At 38.4% G+C, this 15,919-nt stretch overlaps 1 protein-coding gene across 7 annotated transcripts in view; it reads left to right on the top strand.

Annotated features, from left to right (window-relative positions):
* The window catches only part of CSNK1G3 (casein kinase 1 gamma 3), an 86,320-nt gene that overhangs the window by 29,642 nt on the left and 40,759 nt on the right, over positions 1–15,919 (top strand). For 6 of the 7 annotated variants that reach the window (XM_074166547.1, XM_074166549.1, XM_074166551.1 and 3 more), the window contains one exon: positions 2,952–3,021. In XM_074166547.1, coding sequence (XP_074022648.1) covers positions 2,952–3,021 — 70 coding nt within the window. Of the gene's footprint in view, positions 1–2,951; positions 3,022–7,197; positions 7,201–15,919 lie in introns of all 7 variants that reach the window. The other variant, XM_074166545.1, reaches the window with a different exon arrangement.

Here is a 15,919-nt window from a genome sequence, read left to right as displayed (position 1 = left end):
TGCTTTGGGTTAACATCAGAGTTCTTGAAAATTTCTACCCTTATGGCTAGAGCTAGTAAACTGTGTTCTTAAAGGCCTTTAGAAGGAAAGTGGCATGTCTTGAAAATTGTATAGTAGTTTATTCCATGTATTTGGCACAAAAATAATTGGAAAAAAATCCATTATGAACTTAAAATACATTTCAGGTGTCTTTATTTGTTTGCTTGAATCCTACAAAAGAAAAAATGAGGGGAAAAAACTTGGCTCAAAAGAGCCTCTCAACTAAGGAGCTGGTTCTTTTGCTGCTCAGGTAACTGGTGCTTAATAAATTGCACATTAATTCTTTGATGGCAACAACACCTTGAGTCCCTCATAAAGAGAAGCAAATGCTCTTTTGCAGGGAAAAGAAGCTATCTATGATTTAATATAGAAGCTTTGAAATAATTAGACTTGAATCTGAAAGCAGTAGAGTGAAGGCCATTTACAGAGCACTACAGAAACCCTGGAACAGTTCTTTCAGGATACTTTAGTGAAGACGTGAGCTTTTTAAAGTAAACAAAATACATTAATTTCTTCTGGTAAGAGGAGAAGTTGGCTTCAAAGTCCTCTGGGAATAACATGATGTTTGAACAGTTACGTGTTCCCAAGCTTATTTTTACATGCTGAAATGTACCAAACTACTAATGAAAATAAAGAACCATGATTTGCCATTTCTTTTTTTTAGTTCTTGAATGTGCTTTTTAGACTTATTCATAAAAATACAGCTAGTGATGTATTCAATCTTATGTTATGGTGGAGGATTACATTTAACATACCTGTGTCTTGATTGATCCTTATCTATCTGTCTTTTCTCAGTTGTTTACTGCATACTGCAAAGTGGTGTGTGTAGGAACAAAACAAATTTTATGTGAAGAGCTCATTGTGCTTGCCCCCTCACAATTTTGGTTGAACAAAAGATTATTTCCTTGGTATGTTTGGAATTACTGAACAGTCAGGAAGATATCTAGGGCTACTTACGAAAATAAGGCAATTCCAGAAAACTGTCAGCCAATAAATGGTATACAAGTAGATATTGCCACTTTTTTGTCACTGTTACTGAAGGGAGTAAAAGTATTGAATTGTCTGTCTGCTAGACAGGGTTTAACTTCAGTCTTTGGCTTGTGTGCAGATGCCAAGTAGACTTGTTTGACTGTTTCAGAACACTTTACCTTCTGGAGGCCTGTCAGAACTGTTTCCTGCTGACGACTGGAACAATCAGCATTAATTTAAACAAGTGTACATATACATGTCAAAAATTGGAAGCTCTTTCTTTCTACTAGAAGAAATTTTTTTGGGTCTATTTATGTAAACTTAACACATACAAGCTATTTTTCATCCTTACTGTGGGAGCATTTTACAACCTTGAGTGGTGATCAAGTTTTTAATGTACTATTAATTAAGGCAAAGCCACACAACTGAACAAAATCAAACTGCTCATCAGCCAGTGTCTTGTCTTAATATATTCAGCATACGTGCAGAGTTTGATGGAATAAAACATTTTCTTCTTAGCAGGCAGAATTTCAAGCTTTGAGATTATGTAGAGAGGGATAGGTTTCGTAACTAACAGACTTGTATAATAATACTGCAGGCAATAGTATTAGTAGCTAAATTCGTGTGGTTTTGTAAAAGATTAAAATGTTTCAGTTACGTGCTTCAGAGTGGATTTACTTACACCTCTGAAAGCTGAGTACTGAAGGTTGATAGGTGCACTGATTTGCAAAATCAAATGCATAAATACACCTTGACAGTGTTTTGTGGTTGGACTGGCCACTGAAACGAACAACAGGGACTTTGGCTGTAGCAGTAGCTGCAATTTGAAACATCTGGGTGCTGGGGGCAGATGGGTTGAGGAAGAGAACTAAGTTTCTCATGATTGCACATTGATGTATGGTTTCTATAGCCTGGATGTGCCACTGGGAAACAACACAGGTTGATAAACATAGCTTATGAAGAAGATGGTGTGAGGGACGAGGTGAGCACCTTGACCAAAGTTTTCCTGAACACTGACATCCAGCGGTATCTATTATTACTGATAAGTGTATTAACAATCTTACTATTTACATGCTACAAATCTAGTAGGAGTAATCTGTGTAGAAATACTGCACAGTTAATGTCCAATTTATCACTAATGCATTGGAAGATGTTACATACTGCAAGAAACTGAGCATATCTTCTAAAAGATGCTGTAGGAAATTGCTTTAAGAATCTTATGATAAAGTTCCTTTACTTTGTAAAGGGAAATACTCAAGAAGTTAGGACTTTGATTTAGGCTCCTTATGTGTTCTTGTGCTTGATCTCATGTCACTATTCTATGAGACCATGCCACATTGGGGTGTACAACACAGAACTAAGATTTCATTAACTTACGTACATTATGTTGGGAAAAGAAAGGTTTGAACTACAAACTTACTCTTTTTGTTTCTGATTTACAGTTTAGGATGATGTTATTTCTGCTAAGTTCTCAACAATTTAGTGGAAAGATTTGGTATCTTTTTTGTCAAGATCCTAGGATAAAACTTTTTTTTGGTAAAGATACATCTGTCATGTATAACTAGTGTGTGGATAGCCTTTTCAACCTGTTGAGCTGCATATCAATGCTGTCTTTTGAGAGCTGCAAGACACATCACCCATATGCTTTGGGGAGACAAAGTATTTTTTAGTTATTCCATTGTGGGTCTGTGATTGGGTTTGCCTGTTTGACCCCGGTCCCATAGAGCAATACAAGATGTAAATGTCCCAATATGCTCTAGTCTCACCTGAGAGGTTTAGGTTTCTTAGTTTCTTAATTACCAGTCATTTCAGAAGAAACATTCAAACTTTCCATGTGGCTTAGAAGCAGTAGGGTTCGCTTGGCTGGTGGTAGGTTAGTGTATTAGTTTTTAGGCTTTGGCAGAGAGGCTTTATTTTAAATGTTGTTTTTGTTTTTAAATCAGGAGCCAATGAAGTCGAGAGCACCACAGCTACATTTGGAATACAGATTCTACAAGCAGCTAGGATCTGGAGGTAAAAAGCAGTATCATGCATATTCTGTGATGTAATCAGGATCAATTTTTCACAGAAGTTTTCTGATTTAGGGGTATAAATCTATTTAATAAAGTGTCCCTGTTACTTAAAGCAGAAAAAAGTCCCATGAGTCAGTGGTTTAATGTATAAATTTTCCTATTATTGTAAGACTTTTTGTTCTGCTCTTAAAGCGTGTGTATGAAATCCTGAGACTATTTAGTATCACAGAATTTGTGTGCATATGCGTATACCTTAAACCAAGCACTTGGAGCATTCCCAGCATGTCCTCTTTGAATAAACCCTATGAATGACCAAACTGCTAATCTACTAATATATTTTTATTTAAAGTTGCTATGATATTTAAATAGCTTCAGTTCCAGTTTTACTTCACAGCATATATTGCTGCTTACTAGTTTTAAACTTTTTTTAGAAGTATTTAAACTAGTATTAAGTGCACCTTAAGCTCTTAATTTCTCATTTTACTCCGCCTGGTGCTTTTATACCCAGAAATCCTCTTATGATGGTCCCCTTATAAGAGGGGACCTTTTGCTTTTGTACATGAGCAATACCTAAAACTTCTTGCGTACTTTTGTGCCTTTTACAAAACTGTATATAGTCAGTTAGCGAGATGTGAAGCTTTTTAAACTAAGTACGGACAAATCTTCCCTAAATCAGTTATACCCTAGGAAAAATTCTTAGGATATCTTTTCCTTGAAAACATTCCTTTAATTCCTAGGCTAATTTTTCTTAGGTCGTATAGTTAGTTACTTTTTCAATTTTTTACTAATGCAGAAGTTTATTGTATAAAATGGACTTCTAATAGTTGTTTTCTACATGCACGCTTGTTTGTTTTTGTTTTCTATCAAAGGCAGCTTGGATTTTGTAATGGTGATTTTAAAGTTGTGTTTAAACTAAAATAAAATACTATTTAAGCTGAGAAGTCATCTCCGAAAGTCAGGAAATACGAACTGAACAGGCCCATACCACTTTCATTTTGTTGCATTGAATGTTTATGCTATGGTGATTTCTAATACTTGTTAAATACTATTTTCACTTGCAAAAATTTAGGATCATATTGTGCATCAAAAATTTGTTGATGCACAGACTGGATAGCATTTCCCTAGTTAGGTAGCTTTCAAAATTTTGTGCTGCTCTTTAAAGACTCTCTCCAGGTAAACATATTTTCCAGTAATTTCAATTCATATAGAACTTTTTAATGGTGTAATAAGAGTGGTCTGCAACCAGGAGTATTTAGAGAGAACTCTTAGGAAGGTATGACATTGTCTATTCCCATTCAGAGATGGAAAAGTTGTAGAATGTCTAGTCAAAGTGTTGAGTCTTACATGCTTGCTAATTGGAGAAAGTCATCAGGGTATATCTGGTTTTTTGTAAGAAGTTGTAAATTGTCACTGTGCAGTAGACTAGCATTGTGAAATAGATGGTAAGTAGAAAGCAGAGATCTCAATTGCTTAACTGCTGAGACATCGCAACCCCCAAATTAGGGATAGAACCCAGTTGTGAATATCTGAAATGGCAAAGGAGCAGTGTAATGGAGCTAAGAATAAAACTATACTTACTAGTTCAGACTTCAGAAAATAGTACTTCTCAGAGGTAGGAACTGTTATGGAAATATTTATTGGGAAAAATGTCTTGGAAAATGCAGCTTTGTTTACCTCTTTTTTTACTTTACTGAATAAGGTTGGGGACTGCGTTTAATGTAAGAATGTAGGCAAGTCAAATTTATTCTGCTTTACTTCTGATGTCATTCTGTCTTTTTAACCCTTTCTGCTGCTTGCAACAACTTAATAACTTTGTTGCCTCATTGAATTACTGTAAGGCAGAATGATCTCTCCGATGCTTTGCATGAAGGTGAGGAGACCTTTGGGATGAAAACAAGAAAATAAAGCTGAAGAGTTACTAGCCATCTTCAATATTTATGAAGAACCTTGTTATAGATTTCCTGTTTTCCAAGTAACCAGCTTTTATTCCAAAATGAAAGCCTCTGCTAGCAGGCATAGCACCCTGCAAGCTCCTTTTTGAATCTTGTCCGACTTAGTCAGGCACCCCACTTGAGACTCATTTTAATGGGTTTTGTTGGAAAGACTCATCATGAAGTAATATTCATGCTTCCATCTTCTTAGACATAAGTTAAAAAAAAAAAATGCTGGTTCCTTGTCTTTCTGCAGCACTCTCCCTTTTCGCATCTTTACAGGAGTTAGGCCCTCAAGGCCAGGAAGTTACATAGCCTGATTATTTTAGAAAAAAAAGTTGCGGAATTACATAATTTCTGTCCTTGTGTAGTGTGAGGCAATTTGCTGTACTTCACTGATTTTTCATGACATATGTGTTTACTACCAATTATAACTTTAAGAGATTTTGTCGCATGAACAGTTGGAAAACAGTCGTAAAAAGCTGATGGACCAAGTGATAAATCCAGGAAGCAGATAATCCTTCCTACACAGAACAGGAGACAGTAAAAATCTTATGCCAGACCTATCCATATAGATAGTGTTGCTTTATGGGCAGTGGTTGTACTTCAGTCAGAGTAGGTTGAAGAAGGTGTATCTTCACTGTGCAAGTGGTAGAAGCCATTTTATACATCTGTTGTAGGATGTATAAAAATAGCTGTGATTGCTGGAAGAAATTTGAAGTATAGTAATTTTGAGCAGATAGGAGATTTCTCTGATAAGAAATCACTCACTGTACTAGCAGTTCCAGTTGTCTGGAGCCTTCTGGCTTCTAAAATTCCACATTTGCAGGCTTTATTAATCAGGATGAAGTAGTCTTTTCCATAGCTGTTTTTGTTTATTCAGACAAAACTTCTTGTAATTTGGCTGATAGCTTTATACATGTGTGGACTGCTTATTTTGCATCTAATTGTATTAGATAGCCTTTCCACTTGTTCTCCTCATGTATAGATGCATACATGTGTATTAATAACAAGTGACTACTGAAAAATAGTTTCAGAAGCAACTGGTGAAAAGTGAATACTATTACTTTTCTTTCCCAATTTTATAATCAGTGCCATTATTTGCTATAGTCAAAACTTCATTTTTCACAAATAAGAACTACTAATTCCACAGGTTATGCTACAAAGAGACTTGTGCTTAGTGTGAAATAACCTGAAGTTTAAGGGATAAAAACCTGTAGTCCCTGTGAAATCACAGTTTATTTGGAAGTGTCACAGGGATGAGGGAGAGTCATTAACATGTAAATCAATAGTTCTGGAAGAAAGTGAGGTTATTTTCCTGAAATAACATCCTAAAAGCAAGTTAAGAAAATGTTATTGGCAACAGATTATTTTACCTTCTAATCCTTTTTAACAGAGCACCTTAGTACTTCCTCTGATATTGAGCGCCCTTGATGGAAGGAGTAGCGTTTTGAAATTCTACGTTTTCATGGTATTCCCTTATCTCCAGCAACTATTTGTCTACTTACTTGTTCTTATAATATCCATTTTTCTTTTTTTTTTGTAATGACCTTGAGACTTAGAGTTTTTTGTTGTTAATTTCTGTGCTTAGCATTTTGCTCTTCTGCTTCCTGAATGCCATGAACATGGAAGACATGCTTTAATAAAAAAAAATTGGAGGATCTTTTATATTTCTGCCCCCTGAAAGAACAAGGAGAAAATAGACATGAAATATGATATATATGCAGTTTTAATACACAAGACTTTTGAACTGAGAGTGTTTGTTCATTATATTTCATAGAATCATAGAATATTTTGGGTTGGAAAGAACGTTTAAAGTTCATCTAGTCCAACCTCCTCTGCAGTGAGCAGGCACGTCTTCAGCTAGATCAGGTTGCTCAGAGTCAAGCTGTCCAGGTTGACCTTGAATGTTTCCAGGGATGAGGCATCTACCACCTCTCTGGGTAACCTGTTCCAGTGTTTCCCCAGCCTCATTGTAAAAAAATTCTTCCTTACCTCTAGTCAAAATCTTCCCTCTTTTAGTTTAAAGCTATTACTCCTTGTCCTATTGCAACAGGGCCTGTTGCAAAGTTTGTCCTCATCTTTCCTGTAGGTTCTCTTTAAGTACTGAAAGGCTGCTATAAAGTCTTCCTGGAGCCTTCTCTTCTCCAGGCTGAGTAACCCCAACTGTCTAAACCTGTCCTCAGAGGAGAGGTGCTCCATGCTTCTGATCAATTTTTTGTGGCTGTCCTCTGGACCCGTTCCAGCAGGTCCCTGTCTTTCCTGTGCTGGGGCCTCAGGAGCTGGACATGGTACTCCAGGTGGGGTCTCACCAGAGCGGAGTAGAGGGGCAGAATCGCCTCCCTTGGCCTGCTGGCCACACTTCTTTTGATGCGGCCCAGGATCCAGTTGGCCTTCTAGGCTGTGAGTGCACATTGTCAGCTCATGTCCACCTTTTCATCCACCAATACCCCTAAGTCCTTCTCAGCAGGGCTGCTCTTGATCACTTCATCCCCAAGCCTGTATTGATACCAGGTGTTGCCCTGACCCAGGTGCAGACAAACATCTGTAGCTCTACCCTTGTCCACTGAGGTAGTTGCTCTGTGAGAGAAGGCCACAAGGTTGATCAGGCAGGACTTGTCCTTGGTGAAGCCATGCTGGCTTTCTCGAATCATCTCCCTGTCCTCCATGTGCCTTAGCATAGCTTCTAGGAGGATCTGTTCCATGACCTTCCCAGGCACAGCAGTGAGGCTGACAGGCTAGTAGTTCCCAGCATCCTTCTTTCTGCCCTCTTTAAAAATGGGTGCAATGTTTCCTTTTTGCCAGTCACTGGGGACTTCAGCTGACTGCCATGACTTTTCAAATATCATGGAGAGTGGCTTGGCAGCTACATCTGCCAATTCCTCCAGGACTCTGGAATGCATCTTGTCAGGTTCCATAGACTTCTGTATGTTCAGGTTCCTCAGGTGGTCACGAACCTGATCTTCTTTTACAGTGGGAGGGACTTTGCTTCCCCAGTCCCTGCCTTGTAGTCCATCCACTCGAGGTATGACAAGAGAGATTGCCAGTAAAGATCAAGAAAAAAAGTTGTTGAGTAGAAGTTTCCCATTCTTGCTCATCGAGGGGGAACCCTTTCTTTGACCTTCCTTTTCTGGCTGACAAACCTGTAGAAGCCCTTCTTACTATTCTTTGCATCTCTTGCCAACTTCAGTTCCATCTGCGTCTTGGCCTTCCTGGCCCCATCCCTACACCCAGGCAGTGTCCCTATACTCTTCCCAGGGTACCTCTCCCTGCTTCCACTACCTGTAAAAAATTTTCATTTAATAAAGTCCTTTTGACTTGCATGAAAAAGCATTAACACTTCAAAACTGTATTCCTTTGGAGAGCATCTGCTCATAAAGAAAGCTTATAATCTGTAACTTTACTCTCAGATGTGCTTGTTACTGAACATGCCTGTGAATGTGTGGTAGCACGTAGGTGTGTGTTAGGGAAAAAAAAAAGGTGAAGAATCGTTCTTAAATAGGAAACGTTTTGTGTACTTTTGGGCTTTTTTGAAACATTTTTAGTTATTCAGCAGAATGGATCTAAAACTTAAACTAATTTGAAAACTATTTTTAAAAGGTGTGGCTTATTTTGATCACATCATTATTTAGCTTTCATTTCAGTTTTATATACCAACAGATATTTTTATGGAAATTGCTGTCTCTTTTCTGCCAAAATTTTGTTTTTTCAGTATCTGTGAGCATGTTCTACTCATGAAGTTTGAGATCATTTAGTCTGTATACAGAAATTTTTAGTCAACTGAATGAGCAACTACAGATGGAATTTAAAATGTCTTTAATTCTAATAAAATTTTAGTTAAAAGTGTTTTTCTTAATATCCAAGTATGAACAATAAGAAAAACTGATAGGTTATCAAAAGTGCAGTACTACAAATAAAACTAGAGCTGAATTCTTACCTTACTACAACTTCTGGAATGCATAGAAAATGGTTTTGGATTTTTTTATTGATTTTTGTATTCATCTTTTATGCTATCAGTCTTTATCCTCGTGATAAGAAGATGAGCTGTAGATGTATTTCACGTGTTATGCCCATATTTTAACTGCACGTAAATTCAGTGTGCTTCCCTACTGGGGAGAGATTGAGGGGGAGAGGGAGGCATTAATTGCTGGCTTAATTTGAGTATTGAGCAGTAAAGCTGGAAGTCTTTAATGTGGGATTTTTTCAATTTTAAAACCTTATTTGTGAAAACTTTTAAAATGCTTCCTTTCTTTGACAGGTAGGTATTTATACTACAGTTCATTTTTGCGATAATGAGTCTGTACCTATTGAAGAAGTTAATATTATGTATTGAAGAGCATAAAAACTACTCAACTCTTATTGTCTGATGTTTCTCTTAATAAATCTGTGGGTCATTAGTCACAATGACTGGGGATTCTTTACAAGTGAATGAGGACTCTCGTGTACTTACCCATCTGATAAGTGGAACAAAAGAGTGGCAGGCGGCTGCTGCTGCTTCACCTGCCTTACTAGAGCTTGTGTCTGCGATGCTGCTGTTTGACGAAGAACAGACTGTTACTGTAGTACCTGTCTCTAGCAACAAGGGGTATCCATGGTTAGATTTTTAGCTTTTCATTTGAGGTTATTTTTGAAAGAGACAAAGATCTGTTCAGCTGTAGATTATCCTGCTTCTGAAACTGCTGTATTAATGTTTCAGAGAAGGCAGATGCTTGCTATTGTTAATGGTATTTTATTTTTCTTAACTCTTGTGCTTCTTTTGTTTTACCTGAGTATAGTTAACACTTCCACACTTAAAGCTGGCAGTCAAACACTTCACTTACAGGGTAACTATTGGCCAGTGCATGGATAAGATATTTATTTGTGTACTGTGGAAAAAGGTGTTATATTCTAAAAGGTTATGATTAGTGTTAAATGAATGCTAAGTACTGCGTTCTGTACATGAGAATTTTTTCCATGGTTTGGTACTAATAATCATGGGTAATTGTGCTCTGTGTTGTTATCTAAAAAATGTATTTTTCAGTTTGGAGATCATGAGAGTCTGTCTTAGGCATAACAGAATCATACTACGTGGACAGTAGTAACTGGGTTAATAGTTGAAGAAGACTGCAGCGCTGGCGTAACGTGATTTTGGAAGATACAGAAAAGTTACCGGACCACTTGTAACGTATTGGCTAGTAATTCTGTTAGTGTGAGAACAAGTCTGTGTGTAGTCTTCAGAAGTTGCAGACAGGGAAGTACAAAGCATTTGTGCATGGTGGTCAACTGCTGTTGCAGAGGAGTGGAGCCTGCTAACCATTTTGATAATCAGGCTCAGCAGAATATTCATTTTAGAATGTGGAGCATGTTGGGATTCTCCAGGTTGGTGATGGTGTTTTGATTTGGGAACGTAGCAAAGTCAGTTTGAAATACTCTGAATTTTTTAATTTTATTTTTTGTGGTGCAGGTTGCCTTGAGGCTTGAGACTGAACACTACTTTGTTATAAGGCACATTATACACAGTTTAATGTTGACTGGTGGGGTAGACATTGCTGTTTATAGTTTTTTCCCTATTTTCTTGAAAAGGTGTTTGATGGGCTGAAGGCCAATAATGAAGTTCAGTACTTCAGTGTTCAGTGCTTTTTCTGTAGGTAAAGACAAAAATGTTTATGGTAACAAAAATGTGGTTCTTTGTCTAATTTCAGTTCAGACCAGCTTGAGTGTGTGTGTGAGAACTGAGCATTCAGTGACACCTTTTAAATATTTCTATACAGCTCTATTCAGGATAGAGAATGCATGAGACAGATATTGGCACTGAAAGTGAGGCTATCTTTTGTATTTAAGATAGTGATAGGTGATTTTTTTTTTTTCAGACACAAGCTCTAATAAGGCAGGTTCACTGTCTTCACCTGGGAAAAGACAATGTGTTTTCAGATTGCTCTAGCTCATCCCCTGGGCCATAGCCACCCTGCCTTCCACTTCAGCCTGTGGAAGAAAATGCAGCACAGGGTGCTTTCATCGCAGTGTATCATCGTCTGTGCCCTGTTATAACTCCTCCCAAGACGAAATTATGATTGCTTTATGATCTCTTAATTCCCTTCTCAATCAGTAGACTGTAACTTACTTGATTGATACTTCCTCATGATATGGTAGAGTATCTCAATCAAGTCGGCTTGATTTTAGTGCTAGAATTAAATTGTAGCTAGGTTAATGTGACAAGTGATCACTTTTGTTTATGGATCTTATAGAAATAATCTAAAATAATGTATTCTGTTCTATATTTTTGCAAATATTTTGGGATTGGCATCCTGTGGTTGCTGCTACTGTATATATATACTGTATTTGTATAAATGCAAAGTGAATTTTTTTTAGTAACTTGACATGAACATTGCTTTAAGCTGTACTTTTAAGTAGGTAGCTGATAATTTGCTCTTAAACTTAAAACTTCTCTTTTAGTAATGCTGTCCCGCTTTATTACTTTTGTTCTACTTTGGGGTTATTATGTAGAAGAATAAACAATAAGCAGTGATTTGAAGTGTTTTTAAATCTCTAATAAAAATACAGGGCAAGTGAATTTATAAAATCGTGCTCTATGCTTAATTTAAAATTTATTGTTAAAAGCACTTAAACTGAATCAAATAAGGTATCTCTTGACTGAAAGAGGTATCTGTTCGTATGCACTGTTAATCTGTTTACTGATGACTGCTATGTTGTTGTTGCAAGTTATTTGGGGAAAAAGCTGACGGTTTGGAGTTCTGTTGCTGCTGATACACTTTAACAGGGAGGTTGAAGTGCTCAATTATTTATGTGAATATACTAATATTTACCTTTAACTGAATGAATGATGATGATCATTGCAAATTTATTTTTTAAGTATAGTCCAACAAAAACTGTAGGAAATTGTAGTGGCAATTTTTCTTATTTTATGCCAGTCCTTTCTAGCATTTGACTTAAGGAAATGTACAGAATTTTCTCAATTTATATTTAAAGTAATTTTTTTGCCTAGAATAAGTGCAAGACGTCTAGTCAGAATAGGTGCATGTGTTAATGTTTCTGAGCAACAATAATTACTGACCATAAGAATCCTGGTGGTATACAAAAATTTGAATTAATTTTGGAATATGACATTGCACAAAAATTTCAGAGATTAATCAGTGGTTTTTGTATAAAATACAATAGATATCTGTAATTGTGAAGGAGGCTTGATAGTGCAGTTCACAGAACATTGTGAAAGTTAGATAAATGGATATTTGATTTAATAAGGCTTACAATAAAAATGCATTTCTAATTCTGTTTTAGTAACACAAAGAACTAGTTTTATCTTTTTTAATGGAGAAATCTTACTGTTGGTACTACTGTTTCTTGTATTTGGAAACATGCTTATATTTGTAAATAAGTGTACTCCAAGTGATATGGTGCATGCCTTCAACATGGCATTTTAGCAGTACTGACATTGTATTGCTTACGTAGTGCTTCATTCCATGTTTAGAGGTTTACAGTGCATGGATGATCATGGTTACTGTAGCCATGAAGTGCTACATTTCTGGAGATTGTATTGCTTTCTGTGTATGCTGCTTTGGGTTTATGGATGCTGCTTTGGTTCAAATCAAAAACAATATCTGGCGCCACCCTCAATTTTGTAATCGCTTACCTTCAGAGGATTCAGGCCAGATTCTGTAGTCTTAGTAGGGAATACTTGTGTTTGTGGCAGATTGTTGAATTGGATACTTGATAGAGTACCAGTGCAGATGTGCCATGGAAGATGGCTGTTCCTGCAGATATCCGGCCTACTCAGTTTAGGGTATTTTGCTTGTGTCCAATGATCTGTCACATATGATTAAGACTGCATATAAAAGGCAGTGGGGTACAGGAAGTTGAATGTGGAACAGCTTGTTCTGCAAGTGCCGTCCTGTGTATTTTACTGGCATTTATGGATCCAATTTAACAGACAACCTAAGCAATAAGATATAATGCACATAAAATCAGTAGATGAGTTTTTTGACTGGCTTAGAGGAAACTCTGAAAGGAAACCAATATTACAAGACACTGAAAAGCTGCCGCCTTGCTTTAAAAATTTAGATTGTATTTTACAGAGATATTTGGCCAAGCTATGGCTCAAAATTAAGTCAGTGATAGATTGGGAACTCAAGGTTAAGTACAAGTGGTATTACCATTGACCTGTGTGCTTGATATTTGTTTGGCCAGCAGCCTCTGCGGCTTGTTTATCAAATTATTTTTTTTTTCTAAATGAGAACACATGCAATAATTGAGCCTACTATGTATTACCTGTGTTAAAGCAAAGTTTCCTGATACTTGCTTTAAGATACAGATCTGTGTTCATACCAGTCATTATGTCTATTGCATTACATAATTGCAGTGAATGGTATGTAGCCTCAGGCTTAAATAAGGTTTGATGCTGAAGCTCTTTAAAAAGATAGCAGCCAAGGTGGATAACAGTCATGAACTAGTGTGGTGGGTTGACCCTGGCTGGACACGAGTTGCCCACCAAAGCCACTTCATCACTCCCCTGCTCAGCAGGATCGGGGAGAGAGAATACAACAAAAGGCTTGTGAGTCAAGATTAGGACAGGGAGATCACTCACCAGTCTTTGGTGGGCAGAACAGACTTGACTTGGGGAAAAATGAATGTAATTTATTGCTAATCAAATCGGAGTAAGATAAGGAGAAAATGAAAACTAAATTTTAAAACATACACACACACACTCTCTCTCTCCCTTTCTCTCTCCATCTCTCTCTCCTCCCCCACTTCTTTTCTGTGCTCAATTTTACTCCTGATTTTCTCTACCTCTTCCTCTGTAAGTGGCCCAGGCAGATGGGGAATGGGGTTGTGCTCAGTTCATCACATTGTCTCTGCTGCTGCTTCCTCCTCAGGGGGATGACTCCTCACACTCTTCCCTTGCTCCAGTGTGGGGTCCCTCCCACAGGAGACAGTTCTCCACAGACTTCTTCAATGTGAGTCCTTCCCACAGGCTGTAGTTCTTAAACTCATAGAATTGTTATGGTTGGAAGAGACCTTTAAGATCATCAAGACCAACTGTTAACCTAGCACTGCCAAGTCCACCAATAAACCAAATCCCTCAACACCATACCTACATGTCTTTTAAATACCTTTGGGGATGGTTACTCAGCCACTTCCCTGGGCAGCCTGTTCCAATGCTGAATAACCCTTCCAGTGTAAAAATTTTTCCTAATATCCAGTCTAAACCTCCCCTGGAGCAACTTCGGGCCATTTGCTCTTGTCCTGTTGCCTGTTATTTGGGAGAAGAGATCCAGTCCCACCTCACTACAGGCTCCTTTCAGGTAGTTGTAGAGAATGATAAGGTCTCCCCTCAGACTCCTTTTTTCTAGGCTGAACAACCCAAGTTCCTTCAGCTGCTTCTCATAAGACTTGTGCTCGAGACCCCTCACCAGCTTTGTTGCTCTTCTCTGTCTCTGAATGTGCTCCAGCACCTCAATGTCTTCATGTAGCAATGGGCCCAAAATCTGGACACCGTACTTGAGTTGTAGCCTCACCAGTGCTGAGTACAGGGGGACGATCACTTCCCTAGTCCTGTTGGCCACACTCTTTCTGATACAGGCTAAGATGCTGTTGGCCTTCTTGGCCACTTGGGCACACTGCTGACTCGCATTCAGCTGGCTGTTGACCAACACTCGCCAGGTCTTTTTGTGCCAGGCAGCTCTCCAGCCACTCTTCCCCAAGCAGTGCATAGGGTTATTGTGCCCAAGTGTAGGACCCAGCGCTTGGCCTCATTGAACCTTATACCATTGACCCATCAATCCAGCCTGTCCAGATCCCTCTGAGCCTTTCTACTCTCCAGCAGATCAACACTCCTGCCCAACTTGGTGTCGTCTGCACACTTACTGAGGGTGCAGTCAATCCCCTCGTCCAGATCATTGATAAAAGCACTCAAGGCCTCAGTAGGGGAACACCACTTCTGACCAGTTCCCAACTGGATTTAACACTTCTTCATGAACTGCTCCTGCGTGGGCCCCCTGTGGTGTCAGAAGCCCTGCCCGCAAACCTGCTCCAGTGTGGGCTCCCCTCTCCATGGGGCCACAGGGTCCTGCCAGGAGCCTTCTCCAACGATGGCTTCCCATAAGTGCACAGGCTCCTTTGGGTGCATCCACATGCTCCGGTATGGGGTCTTCCATGGGCTGCAGGTGGATATCTGCTCCACTGTGGACCTTCATAGGCTGCAGGGGGACCGCCTGCCTCACCATAGTCTTCACCACAGGCTGCAGAGAGATCTCTGCTGTGGCGCCTGGAGCACCTCCTCCCCTTCTTCACTGACGTTGGTGCCTGCAGAGTTGTTTCTCTTGCATATTCTCACTCCTCTCTCCCAGTGGCTGTTGCACAGCAGTTCTTCCTCTTCTTAATTATGTTCTCACAGAGGTGCTACTGTTGTTGCTGATGGGCTTGACCTTGGCCAGCAGCAGCTTCATCTTGGAATCACCTGGCATTGGCTGTATTGGACATAAGGGAAGCTTATAGCAGCTTCTCACAGAAGCCACCCTTGTAGCCCCCTGCTACTAAAACCTTGCCATACAAACCCAATAGAACTAGAAATAACTTCTACTAGATTATCTTTATTTTAAAGATGTTTGACAGATACAGTTGTAATCTACCAATAATATTTTCTTTATTATACTATTTTTATTTTGTCATAGTTATAAAGGAAGTCAGACCTTTAAAAACTTGTCAGCTTTGAAAACTTTCTGGACATCATGTATATAAATGTGGTGGACTAAAGCATTTGAGTGGTAAATCATCCTTGATAGATGACAGAAGTAGTTCTGTTAATAGTGACTTGCTAATAGAAAAATACTGGAGAGATTGCAGTGTATACAGTTACGGAAAAATTACTAACTGAAGGATATGTGCCCCATATTTAATATTTTGATGATGATTTTGATGATGCACAATTTTTATTACAGCATGATAAAAATCCATTAAGTATTCCATGTAAGTTAT

Source organism: Numenius arquata, chromosome Z (genome assembly GCF_964106895.1).
Source record: "Numenius arquata chromosome Z, bNumArq3.hap1.1, whole genome shotgun sequence".
NCBI classification, from domain to species: domain Eukaryota; kingdom Metazoa; phylum Chordata; class Aves; order Charadriiformes; family Scolopacidae; genus Numenius; species Numenius arquata.
The sequence above is the reverse complement of the archived record's forward strand: the minus strand, read 5'-3'. Positions and strand labels throughout refer to the sequence as shown.